This window comes from Calidris pugnax, unplaced genomic scaffold, assembly GCF_001431845.1.
Source record: "Calidris pugnax isolate Ruff unplaced genomic scaffold, ASM143184v1 scaffold128, whole genome shotgun sequence".
Classification (NCBI taxonomy): Eukaryota; Metazoa; Chordata; class Aves; order Charadriiformes; family Scolopacidae; genus Calidris; species Calidris pugnax.
Window position 1 is genome coordinate 297025 of NW_015090851.1, and position 25578 is coordinate 322602.

General features: G+C 37.3%; 1 protein-coding gene across 6 annotated transcripts in view; it reads left to right on the forward strand.

Annotated features, from left to right (window-relative positions):
• CACNA1D (calcium channel, voltage-dependent, L type, alpha 1D subunit) overlaps positions 1-25578 on the forward strand; it is a 194392-nt gene that overhangs the window by 154003 nt on the left and 14811 nt on the right. For all 6 annotated transcript variants that reach the window (XM_014943228.1, XM_014943231.1, XM_014943232.1 and 3 more), the window contains 8 exons: positions 642-707; positions 2299-2390; positions 3721-3880; positions 5064-5191; positions 5306-5402; positions 6748-6850; positions 7941-8042; positions 13284-13414. In XM_014943228.1, coding sequence (XP_014798714.1) covers positions 642-707; positions 2299-2390; positions 3721-3880; positions 5064-5191; positions 5306-5402; positions 6748-6850; positions 7941-8042; positions 13284-13414 — 879 coding nt within the window. The remainder of the gene's footprint in view (positions 1-641; positions 708-2298; positions 2391-3720; positions 3881-5063; positions 5192-5305; positions 5403-6747; positions 6851-7940; positions 8043-13283; positions 13415-25578) is intronic.

The following is a 25578-nucleotide window of genomic DNA, read 5'->3' on the forward strand; positions in this document are numbered from 1 at the left end:
GAAATTCATTCTATCAATAATGACATATTTTAATTTATTTGCATACTAATGCCAAAACAAGCTTCACCAGTTACTTCAGTGAGGCCAACGGTCATTCTTTGTCATTTAATGTTAGCCGTTACCATGATATTTCTATGTTACTTCATAAAAAATATTTGGAATATCTGTAAAAGGATAGGGTAGCTTTGACACACACAGGTTGCATACTTCCACGCATTTTATCAGATGACTACAAAAAAGGAATTTAATCTATTTTTTATATAAAACTGATTTAATAACTGTAACAAAAATGAATGCTTGCTCTTGAAACCTCTGGTGAATGTGAAGTTAATGGAACTCTATAACTGTATAGAAGGAAGCATCTTTGTGTTGTCAGAATCGGTAATGAAAATAAAATTAAAAACTGCTAAAGATGATTTTTCCCTCTGTATTGCTGGCAGAAATAATTTAAAATATAATGAAGCTTGTGTTCATTGTATGTGGCAGAATATTAAGAGTGACAGGTAATAACATTTTAAGCACTTGCATAGGAAGAAAAACCCTGGAAAAGGCTGTGTTGTACAGAGAAATTATTTTTGTAAATGGAAATTGAAATTATGGTGTGAAATTATTCAAAGACAATGCACCTGTCCTGTTTCTAGGCTCTGCCTTATGTTGCCCTTCTGATAGCCATGCTGTTCTTCATCTACGCTGTCATTGGAATGCAGGTAATTATAGAATTTTTATTTAGCATTAAACAAAAGTACAGTGTTGGCCACTCAGATTTATTTAGTAAGGTGCTTATTGAAACGTTCCTTTGATGGTGTTGCTATGTATAAGGCAGAGCTTCCAGAGTAATGTGAAATTGTTTATTTAGCTATGGTTTTGCTAGTTGGAAAATCCAAAAAGATGCAAGAGAAGATCTTAGTGTGAGCTTATTGTATCTTAGTTTGCTGAAAGGAGCCACTTCTCTTCCACATACTGTGAAGTTTATTCCTATGCATGAATGTATGAAAGAATGCATGGCTTTTATTTTTTTTTTAATAAGTCTTTCCCATGTGAAAAGAATAGAACTTGGAAAAGAATCTAGGCACAGCTGAACCTGTGGTTAATCCAGAGCAAGATATATGTACAAGATGTGCAAGCAGAGAAAGGATTTTGGTAACTTAAAATATAAAAATGTGCTGTTGGGATGAAAGTGTCACTCCTCACACCAGCAGCAGTGCTGGGAGGGCAGAACAGGTTCTCCAGTCCTAGTAACTGGAAATAGTTAGAGAGGAGAAACCCATCAGGAAACTGTTCCTAAAATTTGTACTACTGGGCCACAGTGGGAGTATGGGGTGGCTGCTTGAGAGGGATTGCACAGGCTGCAGGAAAGCAGCAGATAAAGGCACTGAGCATGGAGCCGTGATGGGGAGTGTGGTTTGAGTTGCATGGTAGTCTCTGTGCCACACATGAGATCTGGTGCTGGCCTAAGGAGGTGCCTGAGGAGCATGGCTGGGTGGACATTAACACTTTGGCAGAAGTTCTTGAATAAGGCCTTGGGATGGCTCTGCATTCCATAAATCTTTACAGATGTTTTCTTTTGTTCTCAAAGTTGTAAATTTTTCAAATCAACAAAAAGGGAGGTCCTAATTAAATGGTATTAATTGAAGAAATAGGCTATGGAGAGTGATTTTGCTTCTGGATTCTTTTTCTTCATCATTTATCCAAAAGCAACTTATGTCCGTAAGTCCAGCAGCATGTATGTATATTGGTGCTAATATCTCTAAATTTAATAACAGCCTTCACTGTATTGTAAGAGGATATAAATGTATTATATTGGGTAAAAAGACTGGTCTTGTGGCCAGTTTTGTGCACTTCAGTTTTGAGGAACAGAACTCATTTCCATCTCTGGCTGAGACAGGTGCTCAGACTCTCTGCTTTTGCAGCTCTATTTATCTGTTTTGATTTGAGGTTTTCAGCGCATCAATTATTTCTTACTGCAAGTACATACAATATTTAGTGCAGTAGGGCTTTAATATCAATAAAGGACTCTAGGTGCTATTTTAAAACAAATAGTATTTTATCACCTGAATATGGAATATGTATTAGTACTGTAATGGTTTAATGATGCTAAATTAAGTGATTAAGAATTATCTTGTACATGTGATAAATTTACTGCAATTACATCATTATCAGGAAAAACTAGGCAGAGTGAAGAAAGTATATTTGCAAAAGTGTTTTTCATACACACTGAAGCAAGTTTAGACTGCAAGGCCTACAGCTTCTGACAGTACAGGTCACTAGGATGAAAGTCAAAATCCTGTTTTATTGTAGGTGTTTGGAAAAGTGGCCATGAGGGACAACAATCAAATAAACAGAAACAACAATTTTCAGACTTTCCCCCAAGCTGTGCTGCTTCTGTTCAGGTGAGTAAACCTTAACTGTTATCTAGTGTACCCCATTTCATTGAGCTATGAAAAACGTCTCTAGCTCCCGTGCTATGGATTTGTTCAAAGTGTGCATGTGAGAAGCAATTCAGCGTAACAAGCACATCCTCTCTGTCCAGCTATCTGCTGAGTGTCCATGGGCACAGCAGGGTTCTAGTCAGACTTGAACTTAGCTATTACAGCTATTGTGAAACACCTCGTTTGTGGAGTAATTGTCTTCAGGTAGAGCCCAAGCATAGTTTGCGATGATATCAGTGTAGGTGTTGGGAAAGGTGAATAAGACTGTGCTCTAACTGGCTTCTGTAGCAGCACAGCTCGTGTGACAGTTTGAAAAAATGAAAGATCGTTGCAAAGATAAAGAAATAAAATGTTCTTGACATTTGCTGAAGTGATGACAATAAGTAGAGGGTGTAACTATCAGAAGGGAAATACCAGATAAGCAGTACGCAAAACTTTCTGATGGCAAAGGTAGCTAAATCTTGATGTAGGGGAATTAGGGAATCTCTATCATTAAAGAGCTTAAGAAGAGGGTAAACATTTGCCCAGAGTGCTTCAAAATGTCCTGGAGTAAGGAGAGGGAATGACATGGAAGAGGGAAGCCTCTAAAGGTGACAGCCTTGAGAGCTCGCTTGCCTGTGATTCTGTAACTCCACTTGGCTCCTACACATTGTTACCAACCTGCTTGGCAAAACTGGCAGGTCATTCCTTACCTGAGACCAAGGGCATCGCCTAATGAGATCTAAGTCACTTTATGCATGTAAAGACTTCCGTCTTTGAAACTAGATAATGAACGCAGCCAAAAATGTTATAAATATCTAGCCGTCCTTTAAAGATTTGAAATCATGGGTCTGTACACAGGCATTGCCCAGCTATGCAAAAAAATTGAATAGCAGAAGTTAGAGACCAGAATTTCCTCAGCCATTCTGAGGAAAAGGCAATTAATCTTTTACAAATAGATGCTTTCAACTTTTATGAGAGGTTTTCATACACAACACTGCTTTCGTACACAGCAGCTCCACTGCAATAAGTATTTAACTTGTAAATCACAGTTCGGGGTTCAAATTTTTACATGCAAGCCTTTATGGTGTGTTTACCTTATAAAGTGTGTCTGCAATGTCCGATCTATGCTTATAATTTCTGAAACATGGTCTGTATTTTCTTAATTAGTTCCTGCTCTGAAAAATTAATGATCTGTCTTCACGTTTGTGCCTGTACAACTCCAAGACTTTAATCAGAACTTTAAAAATTAATACAACTTTAATCCATTTTGGTCAAATAATGCCTAATGTATCTTTGTGACCTTTTAAAGGTGTGCAACTGGAGAAGCCTGGCAGGAAATCATGCTGGCATGTTTGCCTGGAAAACGCTGCGATCCAGAATCCGATTATAACCCAGGGGAAGAATACACATGTGGAAGCAATTTTGCCATCATTTATTTTATCAGTTTTTACATGCTTTGTGCATTTTTGGTGAGTCTTGTGCTTATAAACTGAAATGAGCTTTGGCATTTAGACTTTCTTCTTAACTAAAAGAGTAGTGGGTTCAGAGAGCAAGTGAAAATCTCGTATCTAAAATATGTTTGCAAGGTTATATTTTTCCATACACGGTCCTAAATCCTGTATCTTATACTGATTTTTGCAACGAGAGTGGTGAAACACTGGTACAGTTGTCCAGAGAGGTGGTAAGTGCCCCGTCCCTGGAAAGATTCATGGTCAGGTTGAATGGGGCTGATCTGATTGAAGATGTCCCTGCTCATTGCAGGGGGATTGGACTACATGACCTTTAAAGGTCCCTTCCAACCCAAACCATTCTATGATTCTACATTCTCATGTGCAAGATGTTCTTCTGACTGCATGTATGCTGGAGGCATTGGTTGCATGTTTGAAAGCTGAGTTAAGTCTGTTCATCAGCTGTTGTTTCAGGTATTTCTCAATAGTATCATTAAATATTCATTAATAATAAAGCTGCAGTTCCTTTGGCTTACTAGTAATACTGTTTGTGTTACTTAGCAGAATTTGGATTCTTGTCTCTACAGGTGTGCTCAAACTGTAGCCCATGAGATGTGAACAGTAACCTAATCTGTGGCATAATGGATTATTTGCTCATGTTTTTCCTCATTGTAGGTGTCTGCTCTAAGCTGACTGATGTGTTCTATTCACAGAACTGTTCTCCTTGCAAAAGGAGTAGTCAAACAGAATTCTGTGAACTAATGTAAACATACACGTTCTGCTGTTCTGTATCATCTTCTGTGTTAACAAAACGTGTGCACAAGTTTTATTGTAATGACATTGAATCCTATTAATTAAAAAGCTGTTTCCTGAGGTGTGCACTTTGTCAAATGTATGTGTTGGATCCACTCTTTAATTTGATGTAGTTGGATCTGGCAAATCAAGGAGGAGAAACAAAACCATGTTACAGCCTGTGTCAAAGACTGAGAATCACACTCGTGTCATATCATTACTTGATAGAGTTCCAGTCAGTTAAATGTCCAGCAAGTATTTTGTGATATTTGATCATATTTGCCAAAAATAATCGTTTATGAGATCACTTTATTTGTTTGAATTCTTAACCTATTAATTCTTAATATTATTGAATATCTTTTCTTAAAATGTCAAAATAATTAAGGCAGATTGTTTTTAATTACTTTTTTAGATTATAAACTTATTTGTGGCTGTCATTATGGATAATTTTGATTATTTGACACGTGACTGGTCTATACTGGGTCCCCATCATTTGGATGAGTTCAAAAGGATATGGTCAGAATATGACCCTGAAGCAAAGTAAGTTAGATCATTTCTCTGATAAGATTTATCTGGTAAAAACAATAAAAGCAGAATGTAGTATATTCTTTGGCAATGGATGTATGTTTGGTAACTGATGTGTGTTGGTTCCAGGGGAAGGATAAAACATCTTGATGTGGTTACGTTACTGAGGCGCATTCAGCCACCACTTGGTTTTGGTAAATTATGCCCTCACCGAGTGGCCTGCAAGGTAGGTGTTACCCTATTTTCTTTCTAGCTTTCTCTCACAGTTCATTCATTCAATTCTGCCCAATATGTGCCACACATGCGTAGTAATCCTGTCTGTTCACAATATCTCCTTCACTCTCAAGTTTTCCTGTTTTTTGCAGGCTTAAACCAGCAAAATTAGTGTCATTTATCTCAATGTGCTCACTTGAGTAGTTACCACCGGTCTAAAATTCTTCACAGAGCATCAGAATGAAGGGAGTCAGTCTCTGTAAATCAGCAGTAGTAAATGCTCTGTAAATCGTTAGTCTATTATTTTTGTGCATATGAACTACCTCATCCCAGCATTTCTGGGGACATGGTGTCACATATAAGACTACCTCAACTCAGTGACATTTCTGATTTCTCTTTAGTTGCGGGGAGAAGAGGGTGGTCGTTTACTTTAAGTGAGAATTAAATCTTGATACAGTACTTTTGCAGTTGCATTCGTGAGAAGTTTGCTGAGCGTGAAACACAGAAATGAAATTTAAGGGTGGGGACTGCAAGGTGATAAACCAGGCTGAAGTGAATAACAGTGTGCAATACAATATAGAGCAATGAGAAGACTGAAAATTAAAGGGAATATAAAATTGTTTAGAATTTGTCAGGCACAACGTGCAATTTAGATGAGGATTAATTGCGTTTTAATATAAAAGTTGAAAAGCAACACAAAGGAGATGAATAATTATTATGTTATTTGAGGACTTCAGAACTATGGATATTGTGGTTTTAGCCATTTCAGTTGGAATAAGATCAAGCCTTCCAATAAAAGGATCATTACAACAGCACTCAGGGATAGTGCTCTAAAAGATGGACACTGTAGTGCAGAGATGGACTAATCCAAAGAGGAAAGCCCCTTTCACAGTAATTCAGTGTAGACAGATAAGAGAAGCACAGCATCACTGAGGAGTTACCCGAGAAATGAAGCAGCTTATACACTACAGACCTGGTGCTGAGGTCTTCACAGAGCATGGAGGAACCTGTGGAAAAATTGGAACATGATGCAAAAGTACTAAGTGCCTCTTAATACTTGCATAGTGTGATTTATAGCCAAGGATTGGGGCTTCAGTGTTTGAAAATTAACTCAATAAATAGCTCATGAAAATTACTTGACAGTTTTAGCTTAAGTATAACTGTGCATGTGATTAATATCAGAAAGAAGTGAAACTGGGTGGTTATTATACGCAGCTGGGATGGAAGATTTACAAAATTCTTATGCTTCTCTGGATATCCTTCTTTGAATACATCAGCTTTTAAGAAATAAACATGACAGGAGAGATTTTTTTCAAACAAAATCACATCAAAATTTGTTTTCCTTTTCTCATTTACAGAGGTTAGTAGCCATGAATATGCCACTAAACAGTGATGGAACCGTCATGTTCAATGCTACTTTGTTTGCTTTGGTTAGGACTGCTCTAAAGATAAAAACAGAAGGTAAGGTTCTTAGCTCTAAAGCCTTTACTGCACTTGTAAGAAGGTACAATGAGGGAAAGTTACAGTTTTATTCATTTTGTTGGACATGAGTAAGGCTGCCTTAGTCTCACTGCGTTTGGTTTGCTTTGAATCATGGGTTTTATTCAGTGTTGCTGGGAAAGATTTGCTAGAAAAGGAAAGTAAAGGGGTAGTGAGGCCAAAGCCCAAGAGATCTCAGAAATTATTACATGCTTTTACCTGGTGAGATAAAAACATGCAACAGTGGCATAACAGATGTTCTACTGCAAAGAATGAATGAGTTCCCTTTCTGCCCAGCCACAAGGCTCCTTCCTCATTGCTCTTTAACTTGGTGCAACTGAGCTTTTGCACACTTGAAAGCAACATCCCCAGTTTGGTCAAGACAGGTTCTGACTGGGTTGAGTGGACATCTGTCATTTGCATCGGAGAGGGAAAAGTTTTTTAAAAGAGTGGTATGTTTTAAAGAATTTTTCTTTGTATGTTCATATAATTTTTCATTATTTTAGCATCTTTAACTACTTTCTGTTCCGTGTCTTCTGCTATTCTCAGCAGAATTTGAGTTCTGCTGCCAAAAACAAATGGATTAGATTCAGCCCCCTCAGGCGTTGCTGTGGTTTAGACAGGCACTGCAAGAGATGGCAAACTGCTCAGTCGTCAACTGCCTGGACTTTTGAGCCTGTAGAACTGAGTAATTACTGTGATTAAACAAATTAAGGCTGTGCTTTGGGCCAAGAAAGACGTGGCCACAAAAAGGCAGTCATCACTTTCCGCACAATTTAGGCGGAAGTCATTAAGCAGTGACAGAGTAGAGCCAAGGTCTGTAAATTTCTGTTGACCTCTGCAGTCCTCCAGAGACTGATGTGAAAGCCCTGGGGGCTCACTGGTTTATACCCTTTTTTCTCTTTAGTAGTTGTTGTGGTGTTACCTGCTACTTCATGTAGCTTTGCCTTGTAACAAAGCATCCTTATCACAGTCTGTATTTGTATACAGCTAATTAATATCCAAAGGATCATTCATTGCAGCTGGTTGAAAAATAAGTGCCATCCTCCATTTTTCTATTTTGTTGCCACAGGTAACCTAGAGCAAGCAAATGAAGAACTTAGAGCTGTTATAAAGAAAATATGGAAGAAAACGAGCATGAAATTACTTGATCAAGTTGTCCCTCCAGCTGGCGGTCAGTCTGCTAAACTTTGCAATATGCTATTCTCTGTGCATTTTGGTCTTTCTAGATTGTTAGGAACCAAAAAAATAAAATTACTAAATTTTGCAATTATAATATCATTACAGGAAAACAAATAATAATAACAAAATATAGAGAAAATTATATCCTATTACACTAGATAATACATATAGGACTGATAAGTAAAACTTATTTAGATTAAAAAGAAGGAGAGGAAAATGTTATTCTTATTTTCTTGCTTGAAACAAAATACTTTATTAGACCTAAATTTAGTCTTGACTTTGAGTCATTCAGCAAAAACCCCTAAATTTAGTTTGATTTCAATGCATTGAGCAAAATAACATGTTTTGTACTAATTAAGCTTGACAACGTACACTTCATTATAGCTTATATCCTTGTATGTGTTGAATAATTCTGGGAGGAAAAAAAAATTAATTGCCAGTTTAAAAATATTTTTTTTTCTAAATTAATAAAGCAAGAAGCTAAATTATCTCAGTTACACTACTTTAAAGCAAAGCAGTTCAATAGTCAACCGATAGTGGAAATGGTTCAGATTTATGCCAATATGACTGAGATACGAATATGGCCCGTGTGAAGAGATATCTAAATTCTAAAGACACCAATATGTTTGTGAGAACTGCAGGGCACATATATTAGTTGTTCCTACATGCTGTAATATGACATGTCAAATATTTGTTATATCTCTCTTTTTAAATATATATATTCTGATATATATATTTAGCCTTTTTCAATATATACATTTTTATTAATATGCTGTAGTGTAGGTTTAGGTGACTGTTTTTTACTTGCTTTTTCAAGTTTTAAAGGTGCAGGATCTGTTGCACTGTCACCCACACCCAGAATATATTTATCTAGAGATCCAATACATAGATCCATTGTAATCATCTGGTATTTCTTGTAGTTTATTGTACTTTTATAGCGTTACGGCAGCTTTCAAGACTGATCAGACTCAGGTTTGGAAGCAGAATCAAGATCCCAGGCCCGATGGTGGTGGAGGCTGATCCCTCTCTGAAGGTGATGCTCTCAGTCTCTAGGGGAGGAAGAGCATGCTGGCTGCACTGCTGTTCAGCATGACCCCAGGAGCAGCATTAGCTTTGTCGCTGGAAGGAGCCACTTGCTATTGGTGTGGTGGCTGCCAGATAATAGTGGAGATGGAGGGAAAAATCTAGCAAATTCGACTATCCAAAGGGGAACTGATACTGCACATTTAAAACAACTTTTTGTGTTCTACTCTGTTGGTTTTAGCCTTACACCTAAGTGCTTGCATGGCATAGATGAATTGCTTTGTTATTGTTGTAACTATGTGCTTGAGCTTTTTCTGCAGCCTCTGTTCCTTTCAACTATCAGTCTTTCCGAATATTCTGAAGCAATTCTGTTTTAGGGTGGTGGCATGGAATTGGTGTTGCCTCTTGCCAACTTTATTCCCCTACATTTTTTAATTGAAATAGAGATGCATGCTTCAGAATAGCGAGCTGTGCCTGCCTAAATCAGTCTGACAATCTGTAAAGATTACATTCCTAGAACTAATCATAGTAACTCACTGTTAACTTCAGCCTCATTTCATTGCTGAATATAAGCTGTATATTTCTTTTCGGCTGTACTAAAATTCATTGCTAATATTTATTCTGCAAATGTAGCTCTTCAGTGTAGCTAGAAGGCTGAATACCCGAATCACTGCTTGATTGATAGGAAACAGTATGGCTTCTACAACCCAGTATAAATAAGAATATGTTGGGAAGTCCTTATGATTTACACATTTCTTTATTTCAGTTATTTTGTTTCTCTGCAGACCTTGTTATCACTTACCTAAAAACTGAAAATATTCTAACCCACCTAGAAAAAAGAGGAATACAGCTATTTTACATTCATATGCCATAGGAGTGTAAAATAGTTTAATACACAGTAGAAATTACTTTCTATTGATGCTTAATGTTCAATAGAAAAATGTATATGACTATAACACCAGTGACAGCTGATAGCAACAGTCTGTTAGGAGGCAGAAAATTCTCTTCAATATAAAACAACAAAGTATCCAAATTCAATATGTTAAAATCACTTGCACTTAAAAATATTAAGTGATCTAGTTTATAATGTTTTTCTCCAGTATTACTTTTGCCAATATTATTGAATGCTAGATCCTTCGTGTGCTTGTGACCGTGCCTCCAGAACACAAGCAGAATAATTATTTGCAGAGCAGAATGAAAATAATCAGTATAGCATATTTGTCCTGAATGATAACTAGATGCACTAGAAGTGGTACTGATTACGTAACTCATTACTATAACTTAATTAAACTGTTAATAATTAGCAAAACATTTTCAGTACAGACAAATGAAACTGCTTTGCAAAAACATAGAATGTCGGTCAAAGGCCTGAATGTATGAATGAGTTCACATTCTTAGGAGACTAGAGAGTAAGAGAAATACATACAACTCGCTAAACATTCTCTTAACTCCGTGGTCTCCTGCAAGCCATTTAATCCTGCCCAGTACTTTTTGTCCTCTTCCAAAACTTCCTACTGAAATGATTCCTTTTCCTGTGACTAATTGTAACTATAGGTTTGTCTATTCTGTGGTCAGTTATGCTTAGCTGCCTCCCTATACCTGTCCGTATCTGGCTATATGTGTGTTACTCAAAAACCAAAGTCAAGGATGGCTCCCCTTGGCCAGGCTTCAGTTCTTGTGTGCACGTGTCTGCAGTACAACTGACTGTGCCTGTGAAGTACACATCCATCTTGTCTGTACAGACAGACTTTGGCATGCAGAATTCAGCAAACTGGTAATGCATTCAGCTAATACACTTTTAAAAAAGTTGGTGCATGTCCAGAGTGGTCAATAAGAGCCCTTTGTTTCTGCATACTGAGACTTTGGAGGTATGGTGGTCTCAGGTACAGTCAGTAGTCGTGCGATGTCGTAGCCTGACTTGAGACATGCTCTAAGCGCGACCCATAGCAGTCTATGTTATATCAAGTCTGTCACTTCTATGTGCTTGTTCTTTCTAGGAGCCATTTGCTATATCACTTCCTTAAAAGTGCTTTTTAAATACTTCAAACAAAATAGTGTAAAGGATGGGGAAAGGTTTATCTGGGGATTTTGACCAAGGCTACATTGTAGATCAATGGATTCAGCTAAGCTAAGGAAGGCAAGTCTAGATTAGATGCTTCATAAGAGATCTCTTCCTAATACAATACACCATTAGTCTACTGAGGAGCTGCCGAGGGAGATTACAGATGAGCATCAAAGCAAATGTTCACAAAAAGTTTAGAAATCAGATTTGGTGAGTCAATTAAAAAGCCTTTTGCTGAAGCAAGAGGCTGAATCTGTAGCCTGGTGAGCTTTTCTGGGAGCTGTGGAGTTCCCGCTGTTTCCTACGGGAACTGGGGGAACTCGGACTGAAGAGATGTCAGTGTTTGGCAGAGCAGGCTCTTTAATGTGCTAAGATACTTCCTGCAACAGACTGGTCTCCCAACCAAGGTATTTTAAAGCAATTTTTATAATTATTTTTGCTTTGATACATTTAAAGAAAAATAAAATGCTGGGTTAGTAAATCCCTGGTGCGCTTTTACTGAGTTTAAAGCCTGTCGTACATTCTCGCATGCATACAGCCCATTTCAGACATTGTATTGAGAGGAGCTTATTTTGAATGGGAGAGGATTCATATTGAGACAGATTTTTTCACAGGTAAAAATGAGTTTAAACAGTATTGTATGTGGATTGGATTTCCCCATCCTTTCTATTCATGTGAAAGAAGAAAGTTAATTAAATTTAAATTAGCAAAAGCTGTCATATTATAGGTAAAAATACTATTAGAAATACTGTCCTCGGTGAGATACATTGGACATATTATTATTGATGAAATGAAGACAGGACGAGACTTTGTTTTAATCCAATGTTAATGTATGACGTTACAGTATGTGACAATCGATTAGAGAATTTGATTGACAGTCAATTAGAGAAGAAGATTGCTTAACAGAATGTGTTGCGAGAGATTAGGCGACACAACAGAAAGGGAAATGGCTAAATTCATGCCAGAGAACTTTAGGGGAAAACAAGTGTGTAAAAAAAGGGGGAAAAAAAAGCAATGTTTTTAATAGAAAACTATTCCCAGTTTTCTGGCAAGCATTACTCGTCAAGAGATCAAACTTGCACAGCTGAATGATTCAATGGGACTCGTAAAACAGGCCCATACATCCTTGACATGCTAGGAACCAGGCCATTTCAATATCCTCATAAGGTACCCGCGTTTCAACTTTAAAGACTTTGGAATTTGGATTTTGTTCAAAACAGTGACACTGTAAAAATGGTAGGTTTTACTGCGCTTGCTGTTTGTGTATCTTTTGAATTGTACTAAATTAACTGATGGAAGCTATTTTCATTTCTATCAGCATCACAGAGCTGATACAATAACATGGGAAAGCACCTTGTTGTTTCATATTTACTGTTATCACCTTTCTAGAAGGTGGCTAAGGACCACATCTTCACTTAAACAAAAATCTCATAGAATATGTATGAAATTGTAACCTTTGTGGGATTTCCTCAGAGTCTAGAATGTGTTTTATTGGGTGACAATAAGATAGCAGAAGATACAGCCAAACATGAGCATCTGGGACACAAGTAAAGTCTGAACTGGAAGATGCTCAGGGATTACACTGAGGGCATGACACTAATAAAAGAATAAAAATGTGCATAACAAAGCTGGGTGTAAAGATGTCAAGGTGCTTATGGAATCAGAATGATGCTGCATTGATACACTGACTAAGTAAATTTGGTTCAGCAGGGAAAAAAAGAGAGATGCTGTAATGTAAGCAGGACTTTTTTTTTTTAATGGAGTTGCTCTTATGAACATAAATGTATGCAAGTCATAGTAGCTTTTATCTTAATCCATTTTTTTCAAGTAATTAAAGTCAGTCTTTCAGCTTTTATGCATATACAGATATGGCTTTGTTAGAAACTTACACGAACTTATGTAGATGTACATGAGACTTGGTAAAGTATTGTATCTGCTTCTTTATTGAGGATGAGTTCCCTTACCTGACTGAGCCTACACTGCTTGCTAAAACATTGCTTTTAACCTAGTTACAGGTTCTACTGTTGTAAGCTGAAAGCACAGTGCCTATTGCACCCATCACATTTTTGCCCCCAAATCAGATATGAGTGTACAGGCTAATGATAAATGTGCTGACTTGGGAGAGATCTGTCTGGTCTGTTCATTTAGATGATGAGGTAACCGTGGGGAAGTTCTATGCCACCTTCCTGATACAGGACTACTTTAGGAAATTCAAGAAACGCAAAGAACAAGGACTGGTGGGGAAATATCCTGCGAAGAATACCACGATTGCTCTGCAGGTGATTTTGTTTTTACATTTTTAACTAACCATTTTGTGAGCTTACTTGAAATAGCAGGTAGATGAATATTGATGATTGTGCAGTGCTGCAAGGATTTTATTTAGCTGGGACTCTTTTGGCCCTTATTCATCAGAAAGGTAAAACGTAATCCTGCTGTTCTGTCTATAACAAGGTAAGTGCAAATCGTTATTCTCTGTGCATTGCTTAAACAGTAGCAACAGTTATAAAATTTCTTAGCAAGTCTAGTTGATACATCACAGTCTAAAGTTGCTGATGTAAAATCAGATAAATGAAGTTCTGAACTGTCATTTCCATTCTTTGTTTTGCTTTAACTGTTTAATTCTTGCATTCCTAAAATGCTGTAAGCCAGTTCTCAGAAAAATTCCTAATATGCATTACCATATAGTAAAGAGTTTTTTTATGGTATCATTTTTCTTCTTAATTATCGTTGTTCTTTTTCTTTTCCACTTATGGTTACTGGTGAAAGACCTTCCTATTAGTATTTTTCTCGTTGTTCTTTTTCTTTTCCACTGGTGAAAGACCTTCCTATTAGTATTTTTAAAGTATTTGTACTTTTAATATTTTTGAGCTTCACATTCATAAATTTCTTTTATAGGAAGTAATATTAGCGTGCGACATTAATGTCATGTACTTCTCTGTCTCTTAAAACAAGCTGTCAAACGGAAACCAGGACAATAGATTTGGCGCCTGCCTCTCGCCAGGCCTGCAGCAGGCAGTCCATAGAGCACAAACGATCTGAAGAGTATATTCTGAACGTTTCTTTCCAGTGATACCCTTTGTATTATGAACTTTGAAACAGGCAAATGGAAGGCTGTCCTCAAATAATTCCAGACATCATACACTGCACTGTTTTTATTGGATTGGGACTTTCTGAATTTCAATTAGTGCTGACTGGATCCCTAGAGACTAAAAAGATGTTTAATGTTTCTTTCAGCTTTTTATTCTGATGCTGAAATTTAGGAATATGTTGTGAAAATCCCTTTCTAAAAGGGAAGGAATGTGTTAATCTGAATCAGATACTGTTTTCTTAGTTAAAAATCCTGCTGGTTTGTACTTTGATCAAGCAGAGTGATCGTTGCTGTCTTAATTGGGTAATTTGTTTCATTCCTTCTTCCTAAGAATGTCTCTGCTGGCAGCTCTGAGACACGTTCTGTTCCAAGTCACCATAAGCATAAGAGATGCAAGAGGCAGAGAAAGATTGATCACAATTCTTGCTATTGAAGCGTGAGCGTGTGGCTCGCCAGGACAGTGTGAACTATATTTGCTTATCATGAGAGGAGAAAATTATGGGGAATGGAAGGGATAAAAAGAAAAAGACTAGAAAACAGTTGAGAGGAAAGTGAAAGACGTTGGATTTTTAGGAAGGATTTTGCAGACTTCTTTGTTTCAGAACCATTTGAGTATAAGAAGTTCAAACTTAGTTTTAAACCACAGTATTACAGTTTTTCAGTTGTGTTTTTGAAGTTGCACACATAACAACATGGAAACAAATGCCAAGTTTCCAAATGTGAGTGTGCTCTGTTGTTTATTATCAGATCACTCTTCCTTTTCAATAATAAAGATGGAGAGCAAGATAAAACTGGAAATAATTAGCTCTTCCTCTGTCTTTAGACAAATATTTTTCAATTCAGAACAGCTAAAAAAATGGCCATGAATCTCTGCTAGGAATCTACAAAAGCTGATGGGCTTTGAGGCATGGCATTTATTATTTTTTTGCTGATTAAAACAATGATTCTGTGGTAATAAAATGAACCAGATGGGATATGGTAGATGGGAAGGTTCGTTCGTTCGTTCTTTCTTTCTCCCCATTTTCCTGTGTTCTACTTCTGTCTTTCTAACAAATCAGTAGTAACTCAACTTGAATTACCAAATAAAAATTGAAATGCCATTTCAAAGAAAGCAGAAACCTATGTTTGGGAAAAAAGCCCAGTCTTACAGGTTTTCAGTCCAGCGTTTAAAGGAATAATACTATTCAGTATGGGAAGCTACAGCAAGACAATTCGAAGACAAAATTCCGTGTTTGTTAGAATAATTAATTATCAGAGGATACAGGTTTAAAACAGACCTGGGTATCTTTTCTGAAAGAGATGTTCTGTTTCAAAAAGGAATTGATTTCTTGTGATCAATGCTGTCGAGAGCAGTCCTGTGGGATTTATTATAGGGAAGTTAGGATAAATGGTCACAGGGGATCCTTTTGGCATTGTAATGTATAAACATCTGATGTCTCTCCATCTTCAGCCTCTTCATTCCGGACTTGCTTTGTCCAAAGCTTAAATGCTTATAAAACTTAAATGTTTTCAAAAAACCTATGTTCTTAACAATGATTTTGGCTGCATAATTTATCGTTATACCATCAAACTTGTTTTTCAACTGCAGACGTTTGTTGAATGATCTGTGAAAGGCTTGTTAGTATGAAGATGTTACTTCAGTTCTTGGAGAGCTAATAGTAGCTATTTTTCCATTTATTCTCTTAAATGCTCTAAGTAAACTATGTTTGCAGATCTCTCTGGGAAACAATATACTAAGAAAAGCAGAAAAGTGCAATATCACTATCATCCAATTTCTTAGGAAAATTGTGATGACTATTATGTCAATATACGCCTCATTTCCATTGTAAACACTGAAGGACCTTCATATAGCAACCACAGTGGATTTACAGCTTTATTACCCAGTTCACCCAGATGAATTTACTGTTTGTTTATTTATCTCCATGTAAACGAAGCATACAAACTGTGCGTACAGTATTTCAGCACCTGACTTTGCTTACTAAGGTGTGGGGGGAACAGATTGTGAATAAAAACAGGTACCAGGTTAGTCAGCCTTCTCTCCTCTCATCTGTATCCTCAGCTACACCTGAGTTCCTGTCACTGAAATCTGCCAGTAAATATGGGACCTTTTTTTTATTGTTTATTTACCTTATCTTTTTGTTGAGAACTTTATTTTTGAAATTAGAAACTTCCTGTAACCAGAGCAGGGACATGACCTCAGCACCAGCTTTTCTTTAGTTTCTCCTTTAAACTAGACCTGACTTTGCTTACTAAGGTGTGGGGGGAACAGATTGTGAATAAAAACAGGTACCAGGTTAGTCAGCCTTCTCTCCTCTCATCTGTATCCTCAGCTACACCTGAGTTCCTGTCACTGAAATCTGCCAGTAAATATGGGACCTTTTTTTTATTGTTTATTTACCTTATCTTTTTGTTGAGAACTTTATTTTTGAAATTAGAAACTTCCTGTAACCAGGGCAGGGACGTGACCTGAGCAGCAGCTTTTCTTTAGTTTCTCCTTTAAACTAGTTAAGATTTCACAGTATCTAATAGTCATGATAATACCACTGCAAACAGCTTCTGCTTTCTGGACTGCTAGAGGAGATAAGAGCAGCAGAAATTGGGCTAAGCCTGTCTAGTTTTTCAAGCTCTGCCATTCAGGATTCCTACACTTGGAATTGTTTGCTTAAAGCTTTAAACAAGATGAGGAAAATACTTTTATCAGGCTACAATATGAAAAGGCTTTCCAGCTGTCTGATTTTTCTATTTGTAAAGAACAAGACCCAACTGTATGTTCATGTTCTTGTCAACATCTCACACAATTGTAGATCAGTTCTCATGTTGCAAACTCCTTAAAGCAACTACAAAAACCAACTGTCACCTGTTCCAATTTGTGTCAAAAGCAGTGTGAGCAGTAAATGCTCTTGTACTTTTGCTGATATCTGTAACTTTCTCTTGAGGTCGTTGGAATTACCTGCAGAACTAGTTAATTAGTTAAGAACATGCTTCCTAAGGATCTCATAAATCCCTGCAATTGCTGCATTATCAGGCCTGACCTTCCTTATCTCCTTTATCCTGCAAGAAAGGGGAAAACCAACACGCTATCAAGCTTTACAATCCATTCCTAACCGTTGGGTGAAGCAAGAGGTGAGTTACAGTTTAATAATCCTACTGATTCCTATAGTTGGCCAAGTGACTCTCTTCCTTGCTTCAGGGAGTAAACATCCACTTTGAGAGAGAAAGTGTACACTCCTTGTGACAAAACCCCTTCTGTGTTTTCATTCTCAGGACAATTGTTGAGGCAAGAAAATGACTGGATGTTGCTTTTTTCCCTGTTTTATGATTATTTTTTTTTAACATAGAACACTCCTTTTTGCCTTCTTTTACTCCTCATGTTCTCAGTGGTTCTCATTTTGCTGGGGTTTGAGGTTGTCTTGGTTTACACTCCTTGTGACAAAACCCCTTCTGTGTTTTCATTCTCAGGACAATTGTTGAGGCAAGAAAATGACTGGATGTTGCTTTTTTCCCTGTTTTATGATTATTTTTTTTTAACATAGAACACTCCTTTTTGTCTTCCTTTATTCCTCATGTTCTCAGTGGTTCTTATTTTGCTGGGGTTTGAGGTTGTCTTGGTTTTGTTTGTTTGGTTGGTTTTGGTTTTGTTCTTTTTTAAAAGATAGTTTTGTTGGGTACTTTTGAAGATACTGAAGTGAAAAGCCCATGTAAATGTTAGACGGGCTACAGCACTGCTTCTTCCAGGGGAGTTATGCCTACCTTTTTTTTTCCTTTTTCTGTGAGTTCAGGAAAGTCCCATGCAATTTTCTAGTGGCCTCTATTAGTTATGTTTCAATGAGTGTGGGAATAAATCTTCCCTTGGAAGCCACATTATTTATCTAAAGATTCAATCTGTGCACCCAGGAAGGCAGACTGGCTCAGGAGTGTGTGTATAAATACTGTTCTTAGATGTTCTCTTTAGAGAGACATAAAAATTATTTCATTTCAAGGCTAAGTAAAAAGATACACTTTTTTTGGTTAGATCAAGAACTTTTGGGAGTAAATGTAATAACTAAAATCAATGGCACCTTAATTTTACCTTTCTCCCAGTTGTCCTTTCTATCATTTGCAATTCACTAGATAAAAGCATCGTATGTGTGCAGTTATATTGCCATCAAAATGTTTTTCCAGCACTTTATGGCCAACTTACTACAGCAAAATTTACTTTATCAAGCCTCTTATCCCACTTTGAACAAGTTATTAGTGTGTATTTGTCAACAAAATACTTCTAAATGTCAAGAAACTTTTATCATCCTTTGACTTTCTAAGAATGCAAGGGATGAACCTTTTTCTTACTTTTAAAGAATATTTTATGTATAGTCAGATAGTTATTGAAAAGCAGTTTTGAGTTAGGGGAGGCTCAATGGCTTGAGGAAATAATGGGATTCGTATGTTTTCTGTATTATCTGTTTTACTTAACCCTGCCTTCTTGCATCCTTAATTGCTTCAAGTTAAAGTTATGATACTAACACTCTCAAATTTAATTTCAGATATTTGAATAATTAGAACTAGTGAAAAAATTTTTCTATTGCTTTAGTTTCTTCCGCTGCTATATTGCTCTATAAAGCAAAACAAAAATAATCATAATTTGCAGTATGCAATAAATAAATACCTGATGGTGTTAATTTATCTGACGTCAATAATGTGCACAAACAAGGAGTCACACTAAGGCAGTCTTCTTGGCTGCTGCTTCTCTGATGTCAAAGGCATCAAGAGATGCCAAAGATTACGAAAAAACCAATAAGAAAATAGGGTGCACTTTTTCGCTTCCAAGGTTCTGAGAGTTGTATAGGTAGCAGGGACTTATCCTGCCTTTCTGCCAACAAAGCAGTTCTTTAAAGGAGTTGCACTTGCTTCTGCTTTCACTTTGAAATGAACTGCACTTTTCATGCAGTGCTGTTAAAACTGCTGCCTCTGTCCTTTTGAAACTGCTAAGAGGATGTTAAGTTGATCTTAATCAGTGACAAGTGTTTAACAAGACTGAATACATTTGAAATTGATACTGAATTCTCTAATAGGAAAACTAAAAGAGCTTTAAAACACCCTGTTGGAAAGGTTGGATTTTTTCTTCCCCTTCCATTTCTCTTTAGCCTACTTCTCTCTGCAAGGTAATGATACCTGGTCCTTAATTTGATAAAATATTTCTTAGAAATGTCTCTTTTACTATGCAGATGGCTCTTTTGCGGTGTAATGGTAGTGTAACAAGCTGAACTAGAGAAAGAAAAGGAAAACTGATATTGGTGGGTGGGCAGAAATTTACTTCTGTAAGAGGTTTTATTCAACCGTGTCCAGCATTTGGTCAGACTCTTCTAGGCACTGTAGTGTGAGGAGAGGCTCTGTCTCAGGGGACAGCGTAGAAGCTGTAAAATCAGCAGCTTCTGAATTAACACTAAAGTACAGAATTCTTCCTTTTGTCATTAAGACTTGAGGCATTTTTACGCATGAAACTGTGAAAATCTCATCCGTTGCCTGAATTTTATTTGTTTGCATGAGACCAAAACTTGTCTACTGTGTCAAGAGAATGTCACTTGCAGCCCCACGCTGTTTTGGGGCCAGAACCTAGACCCCACTGGAATAACAGAATAGCTTATTCTGATACTGGTTTAGAGAAATGTTTAGGGGGAGAAGAGACAATAAAAGTTTGGGTTGGATCAGGAGATTAGAATGCAGCTCACTGCAAACCTGGATTTGCTTTGTGAACACCAGAGCATGCCACAGGCAGGAATCCCACTCCTTACTCCACAGTAATTGTAAACAGGTTGATTTTTATTCTGTTCAGCTCAGTTTTTCTTCAAGGATGCAGCATTTGCTGTTCGCTAAACAGCAACAGGCTGCTCCAGGTACACGTGGTCAGGGAAGAGGAAGCACAGGAGAAGGTGAAGTAGGTCTCTGGAGGTTATCTACTCAGGCTGCTGAGTAAAGTCTTCTTGCCATGAAGTTTCTGATTCCTTCTCACTCAGAAAAGGACACATCAAATTATAACCAACAGCAATTTGTCTAAACTTGCATATTGTCACCGAAAACATCTTCAGAACTGAAATAAAAATCTACTGTCATTTTTGTGGTGTTATATATGCTCCAGGAGAAAAAACATTCCTTAGGGCTCACAGTGCCTTTCATATGCTATTGACTGATATTTAAGCAGTGAGAACAAATGTATTTTCTTGGTAAAATCAGAACAAAATTATATTTATAGCAGTAAAGATACGTCTTTTTGTAGTGATGGAAATTTGTATTGAGCCAAACAGTCGTCACATTGTGAGTAAAATAAATGTTAAGTGAAGCATGAACAAGTTTAATTACTGTCATCTAGTACTGATGTATGAATGCTATTTTTCCTAGGGAAAATACACTATGTAACATTTGCAGCTATATTTCACATTTATTTACAAGTAACCCTCTTTGTTAATACATACAAATAAAAGTTAAAGATACTTCCCTTCACATCACAAGTACATAAAAAGCACCGATTCATTGAGCTGAATTTGATTTTGGGAATGTGTTTCAAATTAAAGTAATTAGGTTTTTTTCTCTCTGAGAAGTTTATAAGTAACATCAACCCTGCAGTACACAGTAAAAAAAAAGAAAAGAAAAGAAAAAACCCTTTAGTAGGCATCAGCTGAGGGGTTAATATGTTGCTCAAGTTCGATTTAATTGTGCTTCCATGTTCATGTTGTGCTCACAGAAAGGCTCAGCTTGAAGGGAGCCTGGGCTTGAGGGAGAGCCCAGAGCCTTTGTGCAGCTGTAGAGCAGCGCCCGCAGCCTCGGCGTGGGGAGATGGGCTCTGGGAAGAAGCGTAACACTGGGGAATCCAGGCTTGACTCCTATGTCTCTTATGTTCACTGCTATAGCGTAGGTCTATTCAGCTACTTGTTCTGCATGCTTGTTTTCTGATTTTAGTAGTTCTTGCATTGTATTCTGTTCATACCAATGTCAGTTTATTTTTATGTGGAAGTGTCAGCATAGCTTTGGGATGTCTTTTTTTCTTTTTAGTTTTCTTTGCTATAAAATAAGCAGGTAGTAAAACCATGTTCATTATCTACAAATGTAATGGATTATGAACATTTTCAGAGTCATAGGCTTTTGGTATTCTGAAGCTCTGAAGACCTAAGTATGTAGAATTTATGTTTGTTTTATTTCAGATCAGAGTTTATATAGCTGTGTACTTAAATATCCATCATTCTTCTAAAATATGTGAAGCAAAGCTTACAAGTGCCTTTTCCAGTTCCTGGTATCGCTCTAAGATGCCTCAAAAGAGGGAGCATTGCGTATTTTATGTTTCTAGAACTAGGTTAGATGGCAGTGATTCTTTTAATTTAAATAAGGGTATTGTGCTTGCACTTCTTAAACTAAGCATAGACTGCATCTCTATGTATGTTATACCATACCTCAAAATGGATGTGGGCTGAGTTTAGATATAGGGAAAATTATCTTTTTGTTGTTTTAGTATTTATAAGCATTTAAATATTTTTCTGGAAGTCATGACTCTGGATTCTTGCATTATACGTAAATTTCTTAATATAAGACATACTATACATGCGGAAAATGGATTTTACATCTATTTGGCATTTGTGAAAAGTAGTCTTTTTAAAATGTTTAACTGTTTAACATTTAAATGTTTTGATGTTTTGGTGTGAGGTGCTTTTCAAGCATCTTTAAGCTTATCTCTCTCTAAATACTCAATTCAGAAATACAGTTATTAGTCATAGGACATTTTTTTCTCACTGAGGGACTTCTGCAGCTCGATTATTTCAGCATTTGAAAGCACATGTGTGTCATCTCAGTGTTGTGTCAGAGACAGGGGCATCATTAATTGTCTCTTGAGATGCTATTTAGGACACAGCACTGGTGTATTAGTGCCTTGTGCCATCTTGAAAACATTGCAGGTGCTATTATGCCTCATAAAGCACAGCTGCACAAAATTATCATGTTAATTTGAAGTTATCTTGTGCATTTACAGGAAAGCCTATTTAAAGACGTGCTTGGGTTTATTATGTAATTATGTTGCTCAGCGCACTGTGTGTCACTGGTTTGCTAACCATTGGACTGATAATGGCTTATCTTCCTCATGCCTACAAGATAAAAATTAAGCAAGAAGGGCATAAAACATTAAATTTTGCAGAGGGAGTGTCTGAAGAAGAAATAACTTCTTTTGCAAACTTCTAGTGAAATCTCTAGAATAGAATTAGAGGCAATCAAACACAGTAACATTAATCTCTTTTCTTCTCCTACTTCAAACAAACAACAAAAAAATAAAAAGTACCTGAGTAGAAACAACAGATGTCCTCTTGCAGAACAGCATGAATAATTCAATGATGCAATTTTGATCAATGTTATCCCTATAGAACTGGTGCCTAAACGTATCTCTTGTGTGTTTTATCTGTTCCGTTAGGCCTTTAATCTTCCAATATCTTTGATGAAAACAAAATTAGCAAAAAGGTATAGTGTAAATGCACATGAATATTAACCTGTGTGAGAAAAAAAATATGTATTTTTTCCAGTTATGGATACATTAGGCAAAGACATTTGTGTATAGCAAATAATAATACTCTGTGTTGGAAAGTTAGAGATGAACAGAACTGAACAATTTTGTTTTCTGCAATATAGTGGGATTATTAAACACATTTTCTCAGAAATGTGATCCACCTGACTGATTTAACCACCTTGTGAACCAGGCAGGCAGGTTTTCAGTCTGGTGAGCTGAGATGGACATTAGGTGTATATACAGTGGCAGAACTGGCCCCTTGCTTCTTGAAATGATGTGAATTGTACTTTTGTCCGCAAAAAGAGAGATGAGACGATAAAAGCAGCCTGCTTTCTCTTGAGTAAAGAAGAATTAATTCACCAAGAAGTAAACTAGAAAACAGTTGGAAGTGTAATCAAAATTAAATTGCTATTGAATATGCTGCTGCCAAACACATGGCTTTTCTCAGCTTTTAGGCGTATATTTGTGGGACTTCATCATGATTTGGCAGACAGGAATATAAGCTAGTAGTATTTGACAGGCTTAAAATTTATAGTACTGTTGTCTGAGAGCGTTGTGCTCACAGAAAGGCTTAGCTTGAAGGGAGCCTGGGCTTGAGGGAGAGCCCAGAGCCTTTGTGCAGCTGTAGAGCAGCGCCCGCAGCCTCGGCGTGGGGAGATGGGCTCTGGGCAGATGCGTAACACTGGGGAATCCAGGCTTGACTCCTATGTCTCTTATGTTCACTGCTATAGCGTAGGTCTATTCAGCTACTTGTTCTGCATGCTTGTTTTCTGATTTTAGTAGTTCTTGCATTGTATTCTGTTCATACTAATGTCAGTTTATTTTTATGTGGAAGTGTCAGCATAGCTTTGGGATTTTTTTATTTTTTGCTATAAAATAAGCAGGTAGTGAGTGTGAAATGCAAGTAACTATTCTTGCTAATGACTAAATAACCAAAATATAATAGTAATTCTCTGCTAAATAAATACAGCCTTTGCCTCTGCTAAATAAATAGGAGGCTTTGGTCTTCGAAATCTGTACCTTCAAGTGTTAATTTTACTTCCCTTTAGCACCTTACAAAATGATGACTTCAGCAACCTTGCTAAGGTCTTGACTATGCAATTAGCATAGGAAGTGGGAGAAAGCACAGTGTATTCATGAAATGTATATTGCGTATTAACTCATTTGTAAATGATTTTTAGAGCCTTGTTCAATTACAGCATAACTCTCAAAGTTCATCCCTGAGGAAGAAAATATAATTGCCAAATACATCTAGTTGTATGATTACTCAAGAGCTGCTTTCAGGAAGTTAAATACTGGTATGAGTGAATCCTGAAGAGGAGCCTGTAGTTAATCTACACTGTTCTATACAAAGCTTTTTGGTTCACCCCTTCCCAGGTTCTGGTTGCCCACACGGTGTAAAAGCCATTTTGCTCCCCAGCAAACTAACTCTTTCAGATTTGAGCTGAAACCTGACTGCGGTGCTGTGGTGTGCTCCAGGGAACGTGTGTGATCCTCAGTGAGGTCCAACTCCACAGTGAGACCAAGCCATGTTTAGTGCCCTCCAAGGTCCTTCAGCTCTCTCTTTCTGGGGCTGTGAAGCCCACAAAATTCTCCACACATCTTCATGCCACCCCAGGGCGAGGAACCTGCAATGTCATGCCATAAAACTACAGCTCTGATGGGCTGGGACAGCCCTCATCTGCATCAAAAAGCGAGGAACCTGCATTGTCATGCCATAAAACTACAGCTCTGGGCTGGGACAGCCCTCATCTGCATCAAAAAATGCACAAAAATAATAAATTGGGCTTTTAGGTCATAATTAAGAATTCAGCCAAGTGCTGTGCATGATTATTAGTAGTGTAAGTATAGTGATTGTAATGGGCTAAACAAACAAATCTTTGATTTATTCTGAACATGAGGAGACTAAGGAAAGAGGTAGAGGAAGATTGCCTTTTTTGCTCCAGACCATGACAGTCAGTGTTAAAGCAGGAAAAATGTCTCCTTTTTGAAGTAATTAAGGCCTGTACAAAAGCACTGAGTTCTTGGCTGTGAGTGTGATGTCTGTTTCCTCTCTAACGTGCAGTTTCCGCTTTTTCCCTTTTCTTATGAGTGAGACCAAGCCATGTTTAGTGCCCTCCAAGGTCCTTCAGCTCTCTCTTTCTGGGGCTGTGAAGCCCACAAAATTCTCCACACATCTTCATGCCACCCCAGAGCGAGGAACCTGCATTGTCATGCCATAAAACTACAGCTCTGGGCTGGGACAGCCCTCATCTGCATCAAAAAATGCACAAAAATAATAAATTGGGCTTTTAGGTCATAATTAAGAATTCAGCCAAGTGCTGTGCATGATTATTAGTAGTGTAAGTATAGTGATTGTAATGGGCTAAACAAACAAATCTTTGATTTATTCTGAACATGAGGAGACTAAGGAAAGAGGTAGAGGAAGATTGCCTTTTTTGCTCCAGACCATGACAGTCAGTGTTAAAGCAGGAAAAATGTCTCCTTTTTGAAGTAATTAAGGCCTGTACAAAAGCACTGAGTTCTTGGCTGTGAGTGTGATGTCTGTTTCCTCTCTAACGTGCAGTTTCCGCTTTTTCCCTTTTCTTAAAGGTTGCTTGAGGTCACAGGCTTGAGAAGAATATGAACAGATACATGCTGAGGTCCATGCCACTGTAGCTACATGGTTTTCTGTCCGAAACCAAAGCTTTCAGTCAAATTTCTGTGTATCCCAGTGCAGTGTAGATGAGCTGGAATTATTTCACTGCTTTCTTTTCCATCTGAGCTCTGCTAAAACTGCTGTTGCTATAGCAAAGACCTCCTGTGTTTCCTTTGTGGACACAGGCTGCAAACATGTTTTT